At 42.9% G+C, this 15789-nt stretch overlaps 1 protein-coding gene across 1 annotated transcript in view; it reads right to left on the bottom strand.

Moving 5' to 3' along the window:
* Positions 1–10617, bottom strand: part of Ubr3 (ubiquitin protein ligase E3 component n-recognin 3) — a 140578-nt gene extending 129961 nt beyond the window's left edge. Inside the window, exon 1 of the mRNA XM_031370552.1 lies at positions 10008–10617. Within this exon, the coding sequence (XP_031226412.1) occupies positions 10008–10546 (539 nt within the window). The 5' untranslated portion in view covers positions 10547–10617. The remainder of the gene's footprint in view (positions 1–10007) is intronic.
* Positions 10618–15789: the final 5172 nt, after the last annotated feature.

Here is a 15789-nt window from a genome sequence, read left to right as displayed (position 1 = left end):
TGTACTCATACACATAAAATAAATAAAATAAATCTTTAAAAAAAAAAAAAAGACTGGAAGATCTAAGAGTTCAAACAGGGTCACCTGGGGTTAAAGGTGTGGTAACACACCTTTAACCTGGGCCACACCTTTTGCTGGAGACCTATGTAAGAAAGGAAAGTTGGCTCTGCTTCATCTGCTTGCCCTGTGTGACTGAGCAACTGCTGGATCCTCAGACTTCCATTCACAGCTGCTGCCGACCATTGTTGGGAGTTAATTGTTGGGAGTTGGACTACAGTCATCAATAAATTCCTTTACTACATAGAGACTACCATAACTTCTGTGATTCTAGAGAACCCTGACTAATACAATATCCTTAGGTGACTGGCTCATAGAATTGGGGATATAACCAAGTGGTAGAATTCTTAGCATTAAGGTCTTAGATTCATGGAGAGAAGGGAAAGGAAGATGAATTTCACACATAAGACTGTACTACAAAAATATACATAATTAAAGGAATTTATTATATCATTAAAAAAATATATTTGTTTTCCAGGAGGACAGGCACTATCACATTTTCCTCAATATATTTTAATCAAAACACCACTTAACTACAGGATGATGGTACACATCTTTAATCCCAGCAGTTGGAAGAGACAGGTGGATCTCTGTAAGTTCAAGGCCAGCCTGTGAGTTCCAGAACCTCCCAAGTTACAAAGAAAAACCTTATCTTGAAAAGTGGGGGCGGGGGGGGGGAAGCTACCACTTAACTGTAATAGAAACAAAGAAGCCACTCTAATGATACTATTTACTCCAAAAACATACCTTATTAATAAAAAAGAATTTAAGAAATCCTACAAAACACCTGAAATATTAACTTCTGCCCTAGATAAATCAGACATGTGTGGGGCAGTGGTGATGCACGCCTTTAATCCCAGCACTTGGGAGGCAGAGGCAGGCAGATTTCTGAGTTCGAGGCCAGACTAGTCTACAGAGTGAGTTCCAGGACATCCAGGGCTATACAGAGAAATCCTGTCTCAAAAAAACAAAACAAAACAAAAAACAAAAGGGCAGAGGCAGGAGAACTTAGTCTAGTCTACACAGTAAGTTCAGGATAGCCAGATGTACAATGTAACCCTGTTTTGAAAAAAAGTAATAATAATAATTCTAATACTTTCTACCAACAACCATATTGTATAACACAATTAACTAATTTGCTTGGACTGGAGAGATAGCTCAGTGGTTAAGAGCACTGACTGCTCTTCTGAAGGTCCTGAGTTCAAATCCCAGCAACCACATGGTGGCTCACAACCATCTGTAACAAGATCTGACTCCCTCTTCTAGAATGTCTGAAGACAGTGTAGTTACATATAATAAATAAATCAATCTTTTTTTTAAAAACCCAAAAAACAAAAAAACTTTAAAAAAAACTAATTTGCTTAAATGTCAGTATGTGTAAATAGGATATAAATGGGAGAGCAAAACTGTCTTTATTATGAAATCTGTTTTGAAAGGTCATTACTTGAAGAAGTATAAGCTAAGGATAAATAGAAACTGTTAGGTCATAAAGTTCAGACTGGGGCTGGAGAGATGGCTCAGTGATTAAGAGCACTTACTGTTCTTCCAAAGGTCCTGAGTTCAAATTCCAGCAACCACATAGTGGCTCACAACCATCTGTAATGAGATCTGATGCCCTCTTCTGGTGTGTTTAAAGACAGCTACAGTGTACTTACATATAATAGTAAATAAATAAATCTTTTTCTTTTTTAAATTTATTTGTTTATTATACGTAAGTACACTGTAGTTGTCTTCAGACACACCTGAAAGGGGCATCAGGTCTCATTATGGATGGTTGTGAGCCACCATGTGGTTGCTGGAATTTGAACTCAGGACCTTCGGAAGAGCAATCAGTGCTCTTAACCGCTGAGCCATCTCTCTAGCCCAATAAATAAATCTTAAAAAAAAAAAAGTTCACAGACTGTGTCACAGCTTCACATATGTGTTATACTCATTGTGGAATTAAAACTCACATTGAGTCAGGTACTGTCAGAGCCTCTCAGGAGACAGCTATATCAGGCTCCTGTCAGCCAGCACTTGCTGGCATCCACAATAGTGTCTGGATTTGATGACTGACTATGGGACGGATTCCCAGGTGGAGCACTCTCTGGATTGTGCTTCCTTCAGTCTCTGTTCCATAGTTAGTCTCTGCAAATCCTTTCATGGGTATTTTGTTCCCCCTTTTATGAAGGAATGAAGTATTCACATTTTGGTCTTCCCTCTTCTTGAGTTTCTTGTGTTTGTGGATTGTACTTTGCGTATTCCGATCTTCTGGGCTAATATCCACTTATCAGAGAGTGCATACCATGTGTGTTCTTTTGTGATTGGGTTACCTCACTCAAGATGATATTCTCCAGATCCATCCATTTCCCTAAGAATTTCATAAATTCATTGTTTTTAATAGCTGAGTAGTACTCCATTGTGTAGATGTACCACATTTTCTATATCCATTCCTCTGTTGAGGGACATCTGAGTTGTTCCCAGGCTGCTATGAACATAGTGGAGCATGTGTCCTTATTACATGTTGGAGCATCTTCTGGATAGCTGTCTCCTGAAAGGCTCTGACAGTACACACTAATACTGAAGTAGAGGCTCACAGCCATCCATTGGACTGAGCACAGGGTCCCCAATGAAGGAGCTAGAGAAAGGACCCAAGGAGCTGAAGGGCTTGCAGCCCCTTAGGACAAACAACAACATGAACTAACTAGTACCCTCAGAGCTCCCAGGGACATGGTGGGACTAATGGCTCCAGCAGCATATGTATAGCAGAGGATGGCTAAGTCGGTCATCAGTGGGAGAAGAGGCCCTTGGCCCTGTGAAGGTTCTACGCCCCAGTGTAAGGGAATGCCAGAGCCAGTAAGCAGGAGAGGATGGGGTGGTAAGCAGGGGGAGGGGGGAGAGGGGAGGGAATGGGTTTGTTTTGGTTTTGGTTTTTTATTTTTTTCGGAAGGAAACCTGGGAAAGAAGATATGTATGACATGTAAATAAAGAAAATATCTAGGGGGCTGGTGAGATGGCTCAGCGGGTAAGAGCACTGACTGCTCTACCAAAGGTCCTGAGTTCAGATCCCAGCAATCACATGGTGGCTCACAACCACCTGTAATGAGATCTGATGCCCTCTTCTGGTGTCTCAAGATAGCTACAGTATACTTATTTATAATAATAAATAAATCTTTAAAGAAAGAAAGAAAGAAAAGCCAGTGGTGGCACACGCCTTTAATCCCAATGCTTGGGAGGCAGAGGCAGGCAGATTTCTGAGTTCAAAGCCAGCCTGGTTTACAGAGTGAGTTCCAGGACAGCCAGGACTACACAGAGAAACCCTGTCTCAAAAAACCAAAAAAAAAGAAAGAAAGAAAGAAAGAAAATATCTAATTAAAAAAAACTCACATTGAGCTTCTTCAAGGATAGGAATGAAAAAGTGCAGTAAAGATAAGGGAGAGGAGCCTACCAGCACAAGGGAAAGGCAGACAGATTGGCATGTAGGTGGATATCATACTGAGACAGGCAGGATAACGGTACCTTATAGAATAGGGCATGATGTGACAAAGGCCCTAGACTCTGATGGTAACAGACAATGGGAAGGACCAAGTAGACACAAATCTAAAGAACAAACCTTGGTACCAAGAAGGCAGCAAAAGGAAAGGGAAAAGGACACTATGCAATTTTAATTTCCCCAGAGCACAGGACAACAAAAGACCAAAAGCCACAAAGTCATACACCAATAGTTCATGCCGGGCAGTGGTGGCACATGCCTTTAATCCCAGCACTTGGGAGGCAGAGGCAGGCAGATTTCTGAGTTTGAGGCCAGCCTGGTCTACACAGTGAGATCCAGGACAGCCAGGGCTACACACAGAGAAATTCTATCTCGAAAAACCAAAAAATAAAAAATAAAAATAAAACAATAGTTCATAAAAAAGAATGATACCCAGTGACACTAATAAACTAATGACAAACTAATTCTGTGCCTCAAGATAGGAGTTCCCTACAGCATGGACATGTACCACCACTAACTTCAACAGGTTAACTCAAAAAAGGAGGAGCCCTGGCCTAGCTAGAAGAAGTTCCTGGGACCAATGGTAATAACATGATGACATCTACCATCAATGGAAAAGCAACATTTCAGGTACAAAATCCATAGCTTGCAGGAAAAGTCACACTGCCAAGCTGGAAAGGGGGAAGGGCTATACAGAACCCAAGAATAGACTGCTACCACTGCTTTCTGTGTGAAAATAAAAATATCTATGAAAACCAAATATTAAAATATTATACATTATGTGGGCCAGGATGGAAAGAAAGCAACTCATACACTGAGAAGACTATAAATTAATTTCTTTGAAATAAACTATACCGCAATATTGACTACAATGGTATTTGTAACAGCCCCCCAAAAATGCAGTGGAATGAAAAGTAACTTTCTTAAAAATGTGAGAGTGATGATGCATATCTTTAATCTCAGCACTTAGGCAGCAAGGGCAGGTGAGTTCAAGGCTAGTCTGTGCTTCAGAGCACTGACTGCTTTTCCAGTAGACCCAGGTCAATTCCCAGCCTACCTGGTGATTCAAAACCATCTGTAACTCCAGTTCCAGGGATTCAAGGCCCTCTTCTAGCATCAGGCATGCAGGTGGTTCACACACATGTATTCAAGCAAAACACTCATATACATAGAATAAAACAGAAAAGAAAATGCACTATGTGCTACTATGGACATTGTCCAATACATGTTGAAGAAAAAAGTGAACAAAAAAGAGTGTTAATGGGGCTGGAGAGATGGCTCAGTGGTTAAGAGCGCCAACTGCTCTTCCTAAGGTCATGAGTTCAAATCCCAGCAAACACATGGTGGCTCACAACCATCCCTAATGAGATCTGATGCCCTCTTCCGGTGTGTCTAAAGACAGCTACAGCGAACAAGTGGGGCCAGAGCAAGAAGTCTGAAGACAGCTACAGTGTACTTACATATAATTAATAAATAAATCCTTAAAAAAAAAAAAAAAAGAGTGTTAACCAGATATTCACCGTCTCCACTTAAGCACAGTCATAAAGCAAACTACCTAAATATCCCAACAAAATAGCTAGACATACTAGTCGGTTCTTGTTAACATCTTTAAGTACAAAATTACGGTCAATTGAAAATGAGAGAAATCCCTTATTGGGAAATGGACCTTGACCTTTTTATTTTATCCACTCATTTTTCTTTTATAACCAATAATTACTGCTTTAGACATTTTGACATAGGGTAGTGGGGAAAACTACCCTAAACTCTCTGAAAACAGCTGCGATGAATCTCATAATCAAGGCTAACTCCTGAATAATAAAGCAATGCAATCTTAGGACAACTTTTTAGATACTATCAGCCCAATTTAATATTTAGGAAGCATCTACTGAATGTATCTATTCTCTAGGGTGCCCCCCCCTTTTAAGAACCTTAAAATCTAGGAGAAAGTAAGCAAAGTGGCAAAAAAATTATATGTAATTTATAATATATTAAGAATAGTCAAAATACATCAAAATTAAAGGCATGTGTAAAATCACAGTTCTGTTTAGTATCCCATCACAGCCTAAAACTAGCCAGTCAGAATTTATTCTACATTTTTCCTCACAATTTTGCTTTTTTTGTCTTGTTTTTAAGCTCACTCACCCGTCAACCATTATGATGACAATTACATGTACTCTACAATGACTCTTGCGCATGTGGAAAGCATATGTACTTCAACTGCCAGCACCATAGATAAAAATATATTGTTATACATTGTTTTTCTTTTCAAGATTTTTTTCTATTTTATTTTTATTTTTACTTTAAGCATATGCATTTTGCTTGTATATATATGTACACATGTGTGCAATACCCCCAGAGACTAGAGGAGAATGCTGGATCCCCTGGAACTAGAGTTACAGTGGTTGGAAGTCATCATGTAGGTGCTGGAAACCGAACCCAAGTTCGCTGCAAGAGCTATAATTACTCTTAAGCACTGAGCCATCATCTCCCCAGCCCAGGATTACCGTTATTAAAAGTATAAAAACAGTCCCATATCCTTTGTGATATCATCTCACAAATGAGTTCTCAATTATTCTCTCTCTTCATTTCATATATCTGCTAATTCTACTATTACATTTAAAATAGTAATGCTACTAAATCAAAACCAGTTGAAGTAGTGGCACTTCTTTATCCCAGCACTCAGGAGGCAAAGGCAGGAAGAGCTCTGTGAGTTCAAGGCCAACTTTGTCTACAGAGTGGGGTTTTTGTTTTGTTTTGTTCTGTTTTGTTTTTTAGGACAGTCAGCCAAAGGTAAGTAGAAAACCCTGCCCAAAAAAAAAAAAAAATCCCATATTTCTTTCTATAATTGCAAATTTGTAAATGAAATGCTAATGCCATTATAATAGATCATCTGTAGTCACACAACATCTGACCACAACAGTCAGACACATAGAAAAGGATGAAGGCACACCAGGATTTCTTCCTTTATTAAGTACACAGACACAAGGGATAAAGCATAGCTCTGGGATAGAGCATATTCCTATTAACAAATAAGGCCCAGGGTTCAATCCCCAGCACTGCAATTGATCAATACAGGGAAATGGAATCTTTCTGAAACTGCATAACCAGTGGTGTGGACACACTTTATGCTAATGGAAAGAGCAACTCCAAAATACACACATTCTCAGTTTTCAGCAACCTTTAGGGACTGTTTCCAGGGTAACACAGGTCTGCCCACCTGGAACACAGTTCTGACTCGTTGCTTTCTAGTCCTAAAACAGTTCCAGAAGCTGTGTCTTAGTCTATAACCCTGGCCATAACTATCTGTCCCTCTAGAGGCAAGAGAGTAGGTATTCAGACCAAATTTCACCTAAGCTGTTAAATTGTAAAAATCTCAGAATAATCCCATGGTCCAATACTGTTCACTGTTCAGTCTTGTCCACGAAACTGGACATGGCAATTCCTGGAACATACAGGCAAGAGTTCTGTTTCTCCAAGACAACAATTAAATCAGTAAATATTAAGTCAATTCACATACAACTCCTACCATGGGGAAAATAAATTCCCTGAAATCTCAATACAAATACATGGACCTAGCTACAGAATGGATGCCTTAAATCTGTGTTTGTATCCTTAATAAATAAATAAATAAATAAATAAACAAACAAACTTATTAGAAGTTGGACAAAATGACTCACACCGGTAATCCCAGCATCTGGAGGAATGAGGCAGGAAGAAGACTGAATTCACAGGCAGCTGGGATTAGACATTAAGACCCTGTCTCAAAAAAGAAGAGGGGGTGGAGGACAAGGTCCTCAACATGGTGACTCACACCTATAATTACAACACTTGAAAGTCAGAAGCAAGAGGATCACTGAAAGTTCAAAGCCAGCATGGTCTATACAGCAAGTTTCAGGAACCTTACTAACATTATTTCCACTTCCACAATGAAGCATAATTTTAAAATGCCAGATCTGCACTTCATCCAGAAAAAAATTGATAATTACTACTTTGTTCCAAATTCCAGAGAAGACCCAACATTATTTCTTTCATTATTAGTTCCCCTGAATGCTAACCTAGAACAAGAAGTAAAAATGTCTCAGTATCTGAAAAAGACTGCTCTAAGTCATCCATGACTTGACATCCCTCTTTTTAAAAGGAGGATGATGTGCCAGCAGGATGGCTCAGCATGAAAAGAGCTTGCTATACAAGCTCAACTACCTAAATTTGGTCTCCAGAGCCCTCATAATGGTATAAGGAGAGAGCTGACTCCACAAACTTGGCTCCTGACCTACACACACACACACACACACACACACACACACACACACACACACTCACACACACACAAAATACAAATACATGCAATAATGAAAATTTATTTTTTTCAATTGGAGGTTTTAAAACAGCATTTAAAATCAAAAAGTCAAAACAGTACTGAACAGAAAAACCAGTAAGAATAGTATTGATTCAATAGGGATTGAAGGTATAAGAAAGTAGAATAGCACATTCTTTTGTTTGTTTGTTTGTTTGTTGTTTTTTTCTAGACGGGTTTCTCTGTGTAGCCTTGGCTGTCCTGGAACTCACTCTGTAGACCAGGCTGGCCTCGAACTCAGAAATCCGCCTGCCTCTGCCTCCCAATTCTTAGTATGCCCAACACCCCAGGCAAATGCCCCAAAACAAATTAAAGAATGCAGTTTAACACAGGCAGTAGGGGAAGTGGCTGAGAGGTCAGCAATTATAGTCAGCAAGCCTAGCTTACCATCTGGGTGATCTTTATCAAGTTTTAAAAATCTGTGCCTTGTTTTCCTTTCCAGTGGGAATAACAGCAGTAAGTATCTCAAAACTGTTAAAGATTATAAGTTAAATTATGTAAAACAGCTAAAATTTGACCACTTCCACCAAACAAAAAAATGTAAAGTTTTAACAACACTGTTAAAGAAGCTACTGGGAAACAGGCCATTCCATATAGTAATTATTACAAGCCTCAGGAAGAACAATTTTTAAGTCCCACTTTTGTAAGTTTACCCCAGTGACATTCTTCTACAGGTGAGAGAAAACAGGCACACCAAGGTTTTTATTTTATACTAGGCCTCTTCATGCCCATAAAATGGCATTATTAAATCAAGGGCAGCAAACTCATGGAACATTGTATAGTCCTTTTTACACTACAGAATCAAGACCTGGCATTTGAGTGAAGATGTACAACAATGTTACCTTTTTCTGAAAAGAGACTGCAGGAGGAGGAAACACTTATTGCTGCTTGCTTTGGACTGAGAGAAACTAAAAGCAGTGAAAAGGAACTGGCAGACGGGCGACCAGAAAGGAAGGAATTTTTTCACTATAGATTATTTTGGCTTTTATATTCAATAATATATAAATATTAAAATGCTAAAGGTAAAGCAAAAAATCCAGCTCTAATTGCTAGCCCTGATTATTATTATTATTATTATTATTATTATTATTATTATTATTATTATTATTATTATTATTTGCAGGGTCTTGCTAACTTCCTGAATCCTTTCTCTTAATCCGTCTGCTCAGAAACCTCCTCTCCAGCCTCTAACTCCTATTCAAGGTATGTAGTGTAAGTGGATTAAGGCACAGGTGCCATGGCACACCAGGTGCACTGCACACATCAATGCGTTTCTCAAAGACGCATTTGTCGAGTGTCTGTCTCCTTTTAGACGGATGTTCTTGTATTAACGAATAAGGCGCCCTTAACTAGACACAACCCAGCACTTGATTCCTAATCCGCTCAGTGATTCCCTCCTCCTTCTGGTGTAAGGGGTATTCTATATCTGACTGCTCCGGGGAGCCCAATTCTCGGTCACTCCAGCACAGCACATACTCCACTGACAGCTCAACAGTCCCTTTTTTATGCAAGCCCCTCCCCTTCCCTCCTCCCTCAACCCCAATAGCTCCAGAGCTCCGTCCCTCATACAGACAGGCACACAGACACAGTTCAGACGCTCCCTCCACCCCCCACCCAAGGGTCATAACCTGAAGCTATAAGACGCTCTCCCTGGCCCTCATCATCCAATGACCCAATGGACCCAATTCAGATCCCAAATCACTCCCTCCCAGTCAATCTAAATCACTTCTTAGGCTCTTCCCCAGGACCAGGCAGGCAGCTGTACACCCTTTCGCAACAAGTACACAACTGACAGCTCCACACCCGATTCCCCCAAGCATCCGCTCCTCCTCCCTGCCCTCTCGCCCGCCTCCCCACGCTGAATGAACCCTTCTCCCCATCACTCGCCCACCCTGACCTCCTCGAACATTCTCAGCCTGGCTCCCTGCACATGCTCTCCTCTCTTCCCCACCCCCTTCCCACCAGTGACAGCTCGCAGCCACCTCCAACCCCCTGTGTCCGCGCTCTCCCCCAAGCTTCCCTTAACAGATGCGGGTCGCCTACCCAGATCTCCCCCCAGGTCTCCCCCGACCCCGCAAGACCACACGGCCCTCTCCGGGGTCTCCTCTCCGGGGCTCCACTCACCCACTCTCCCGCATTACGTTGCTGTCCCCGCAGTCGCAGGCGCCCCCGGCCTGGCTGCGGAACATGTTGAAGTCGTGTCCCGTGTGGTCGCCCTGGTGGAAGCACTCCGCGCACAGCGACATGCAGGGGGAGATGCCGCACGTCCGGCAGCGGTAGGCCACGAAGTTGGCCGTCCAGACCAGGCCGCAGAGCGCCGCGGGGTCGTAGGCCCGCACAGCCGCGCAGAACTCGTCGTAGCCGCTGCCGCCGGCCAGAAGGCACTTACACCACTCCAGGGCGTCCTCCTCGGCCTCGCCCGGGCCGCCGCCGCCCGCCGCCTCCTCGCCGCCCGCAGCCCCGGCCAGCGGCCGCTCTGCGTTCAGCACCCGTTCCAGCAGCGCCTGCAGCTCCTCGGCGCCCGCACGGTTATCCGGCCGGCTGAGAGCGGCTTTCAGGTGCGCGGCCGTGGCTGCCTTGTCTAAGGCCGGCCCCTGCGCCGGCACCTCCGGCTGGGACGGCTGCGGGCCCCCGACGGCCGCCGCGGCCGCCGCCGCCGCCATGATGAGAGCTCAGAATTTGGAGAGTCCTGGGCCCTGGGCTCCTCCCGGGAGGGTGGGGGAATTGACTGCTGCGAGGGCTCGGCCCGCCCAACTCTCGCGATAGCCGGCGCCGCAGAACACTTCTGCGCGGTCCCCGCCCCTGCTCACGCCCTCAGGCCAAGCCCCGCCCCTCGCCGGCTCCCCCACCTCCACCGCCACCACCTCCACCTCCACCTACCAAGCTGGGGCTCTCCTGCTGTGGTCTCTCTCTACCTGTTGGCACCCAACTTGCTTTCTTTTTCTTTCCTTTTTTTTTTTTAAGATTTATTTATTATATGTAAGTGCACTGTAGCTGTCGTCAGACACACCAGAAGAGGGCGTCAGATCTCATTACCGATAGTTGTGAGCTGGGATTTGCTCTTAACCCCTGAGCCATTTCTCCAGCTCAGCTACCAACTTACAAAACTAACAACTACTTACACAAGAACTGAGCGCAAAGACAACCTTTTAATAAAAGCGATTTTTCGGCAGTCGGGATGTAATATATGAGCAAAGAATAAATTAAAAGAAAAAAAAGAAAAGTGGGTTGTTTTCTTTACTTGCCTGGAACATAGGAATTACACACAATATCTATCAGATGTATTTTTAGGCATCTATATCTGGTCTTCAGATGCCTGTTGATGGCTGTTATCAGAAACTTAATTACTACTGGATTCCTGCTATTATTGAAACTGCCTCCTAAATACTTCTCTAAGTCAGTTTTTAGCCTCATACTACTTCCAGGTGAATCTCCTAAAATAAATTCTTTTAAAAGGTAAGATATGGGCTCGTGAGGTGGCTCAGTGGTTAAGAGCACCGACTGTTCTTCCAAAGGTCCAGAGTTCAAATCCCAGCAACCACATGGTGGCTCACAACCACCTGTAATGAGATCTGACTCCCTCTTCTGGAGTGCCTGAAGACAGGTACAGTGTACTTACATACAATAAATGAACAAATCTTTAAAAAAAAAAAAAAAAGGTAAGATATTTTCTTTTTTTGTCTTGATTTGATTTGTTTGTTTGGTTTGGTTTGGTTTGGTTTTTACTTTTTGAGACAAGGTTTCTCTGTGGAACTCACTCTGTAGACCAGGCTGGCCTGGAACTCACAAAGAGATCTGCTTGTCTCTGCCTCCTGAGTGCTGGGAATAAAGGGGTGCCCACCACTGCCCACATTAAAAGTAAGTTTGGTTTGGTTTTGGGGGGTTTTGTTTTGTCTTTTTAAAAATTATATTTTGGCTGGTGAGATGGCTCAGTGGGTAAGAGCACTGACTGCTCTTCTGAAGGTCCTGAGTTTGGATCCCAGCAACCATATGGTGGCTCACAACCACCTGTAATGAGATCTGACACCCTCTTCTGGTGCATCTGAAGACAGCAGGCAGAGGTCCTGAGTTCAATTCCCAGCAGCCACATGATGGCTCACAGCCATCTGTACAGCTACAGTGTACTCATACACATAAAATAAATAAAATAAATTTTAAAAAAAAAGTAACATTCAAGCCAGGCGGTGGTGGTGTACACCTTTAATCCCAGCACTTGGGAGGCAGAGGCAGGCGGATTTCTGAGTTTGAGGCCAGCCTAGTCTACAGAGTGAGTTTTCCAGGACAGCCAGTGCTACACAGAGAAACCCTGTCTCGAAAAACCAAAACAACAACAACAACAAAATTACATTCAATTTATCTGTTTGAGTAGAAGTCCTCTGATACACATGTAGTCAGATAGCACACCTTGTGGAAGTTGGTTCTCCTTTATCATGTGGTTTCCTGAGGATTAAACTCAAGTCATCAGGTTTGGCAACAAGCACCTTTCTTTGCTGAGTCATGTCCTTGGCCCTCTTGTTATCCTCTTACCCAAACTTTACTGGAGAGAACAACCAAGCTCCTTAAATTATCTCTTCAGAATCCACCATCACTGTTTCTCACTGTCCGGATCAGAGAGAGAGAGAGAGAGACAGAGAGACCAACCACTGGGACCCATTCACCACTCCATGAGAATTTTTGATTGGTTTGCTTGCTTCCTTATGTGTTTTAAGACATCTCCTGTGGCTCTGACTGGCCTCAAGCATTCTGTGTAGACTAGGATGAACTTGAATTCCTACCTCCATCTCGCAGTGCTGGAATTACTGCACTGTGCCTGGTTTATAGCGTCAAGAGTTGAACCTAGAGCATCATGCATGTAAGTACTGCCAACTGAGCTACATCCCCAGGGTTGCTGGAGAGATGAGTCCATGGTTAAGAGCATCAGCTGCGCACACCCGGAGAGCGTGGGTGGGTGCAGGAACACTCACACAGGCAAAGGGTAGGAGGGAGGGCTGAGGAGTCAGGGAGGATGGTGGAGGGGTAACCGGGAAGTTACCGGGATATCATTTGAGATGTAAACGAATGGAATGATTAATTTAAAAAAAAAAAAAAAGCACCAGCTGCTCTTCCAGATGACCCAGGTTTGATCCCTGGCACCCAGATAGCAGCTCACAATCTTTAACTCCAATTTCAGGGAACCCAACGCCCTCTTCAGGCCGCTGCATGCAAGTGGCACACAATGCAGGCAAAACACGTAGGGAAAAACTATTTAAAACATTACAAGGTTCTGATTCGTTCAGTAACTGTCTTGAGCAGTAAATTCTCATTCCCCCCAGCCTTACTAACAGATAGTTTTCCTGCAGCTTTGGGGGTTGGAATGGGTTGCTTGTTCTGAAATACTTTGTAACTCAGGCTACCTTCAAACCAGAGCCTCCTGCCTTAGTGCCAGGATTACGAGCCTGTTCCACCACTGTGGCTGGTAACGTTTTTTTGAGGGCAAAGAACTAGTCTTCTTTCTCATTACTTGTAACACTCAAATACCTGTCTGATTACTGCTAACTGGGAATTATTACAGTGGACAACACTCCTTGAGTCTCTAGTATGTACCAGCTCTTTAATGTTTGTTTTTTTAGCCTGTTCTATCAGCCTGTTAAGAAAGAACTAGCAGAGGAAACAACCTTTGAGTAATTCACATGCCCCAATGCACAGCAGGCAGCACATTTGTGTTCTTCCCTGGACAAGCCTCAGGTGTCCCGCGGAGCAACTGATAGCAACCTGGCAGTTATTTGGTAATAATTAGGTAAGCTAATTTGCTGTATAAATAAGGCTAGGTAGAAATCTTTGGGGCCTTGATAGATGCAAATAAAGAACCTTTCCTGGGAATTTTTTTAAGGGATGGAGGACTGGGCCATACAATGATATTAAATAATATTATTAGTAATAATAATAATAACAGCAACCACAACATTCTGAGAACTACATTTGTACCTTCAAAATAAGACAAGTTTGCAGGGCTGGTGAGATGGCTCAGTAGGTAAGAGCACAGTCTGCTCTTCCGAAGGTCATGAGTTCAAATCCTGGCAACCACATGGTGGCTCACAACCACCCATAATGAAATCTGATGCCCTCTTCTGGTGCGTCTGATTATAATAATATATAAATCAAAAAAAAAAAAAAGACAAGTTTGCAGAGGAATTAATGTAGGCCAAACCCTTAATGCATAGTCATGCTTTTTCCCAAAAATATTCTAAAACATGAGCTGAGAAACTTTCTAAAATTGCTCTTGTTTCAATATTAAACAAACGAGAGAACTGCAGAAAGTACAGCTGCAAAGTCTTAAAGGACTCAGCCCTTTCCAAAAAGGTGGGGAGAACCACCCCCCACCCCCAAGGTGGCAACTGCTGTAACCAACACTTGAGAAGAAAAGCCAAGAAGGTCAGAAGTTCAAGGTCAACCTCAGCTATGTAGGGAATTCAAGGACATTCTGGACTATCTGAAACCCTGACCCAAAATCAAATTAAAAGATAAAGCAGAGCCAGGTGGAGGCACACACCCTTTAATCCCAGTACTTGGGATGCAGAGGCAGTTGAATCTCTTGAGCTCTGGGCCAGCCAGGTCTATAGAAATCCTGTAGTAACAGTATAACAGTGTACATCTATAGTGCCCAATGTTCCAGACATTAATATTTATTAATAGAAAAATGTACTGGAGCTGGGTGTGTAGGTACCTATAATCTCAGCACTTGGCTTTTGTTTATCGTAAGTCTGTTTGGAAATTTGTTTTTTTGTGTTGTTTTGTTGTTTGTCTGTTTTGAGACAAGGTCATAGCTGGCCTGAAACTCATAGAGACGTGCCTGCCTTTGCCTCTCCAGATGTTGGAACTTGGCATCAGAGGCATGTACCACCACACCAGGCTTCATCCCAGCCCTAGGGAGTAGAGGCAGAAAGGTCAGGACTTCAAAATTATCAAGGCCAGCCTGGGCTACACCATAACCTGCCTTACCATTTTTTTTTTTTTTCAGAAAATGAAGAAAGGACAGGCGAACTGTTTTAAAGGCTATAAAAAGAGTATTACTTTGGTAGGTAAAATAACAATGACCTCTGCATGTTAAGTCTTAATGTGACCATGTATGAAAATAACTTGCCCTGAGAGAGGCTCAATGGTTGCCACTTGATTTGGTGACTGTACTATGCATAGAGAAGGGAGATGACCCATATTTGGAAGACAAACAGGAACGGAGACATTTATGTTGTTGTGATGTCCCCCTTGACTATCTCCTTGCCCTTTGCTGAGAGAGAGAGACACTGGCTGCTAGCTAGGATGGTCACTTCTTCCCAGGGGTTCTAACTGGACCTGGCAGACAAGAGACCCTTCTGTTGTATTGGGAAATTGTAGAGAGTCCAGCACAGAGCTGGGGTTAAGAGAAACCCATGCGCAGAGGCTCTGTGTCTTGGATACAGAGGCTGATGTACCAAGGACACAGACACAGGTGCCTACAGACAGCTGTTCTTCCGCCACTGTGTGGAGGGTTGAGTGTCTTTCTCTTTTTAGGCTTAAAATGGGTTTTTCCTCCTCTTGAATGGACAGAGCTCCAATAAATGCAAATATTCTGTTATCTCTCAGTTATAACTTTTATCTTTTTCTTGGTGGTTTTATTTGTATTTGAAAGGCAACGTGTAATAGGCAGGAGAATCATAATTTCTAGGCCAGCTTAGGCCACATAGATAGACCCTATCTCAGAAAGAGAATGAGAAACAGACAGAGACAGGGGATTCCTCCCCCCACCCCCCCTCCTGCACTCCCTCTCCTCCCTTGCTCCTCTCAAGCCAGGTATAGTAATGTACAACTGTAATCCCAGCACTTGGGAGTTTGATAAAAGAGGATCCCACAAAGTCAAGGCCAGTTTAGACTACAGAATAAGCTTGTTTCT

This window comes from Mastomys coucha, unplaced genomic scaffold (genome assembly GCF_008632895.1).
Source record: "Mastomys coucha isolate ucsf_1 unplaced genomic scaffold, UCSF_Mcou_1 pScaffold15, whole genome shotgun sequence".
NCBI classification, from domain to species: Eukaryota; Metazoa; Chordata; class Mammalia; order Rodentia; family Muridae; genus Mastomys; species Mastomys coucha.
This window is presented reverse-complemented; position numbering and strand designations above follow the sequence as displayed.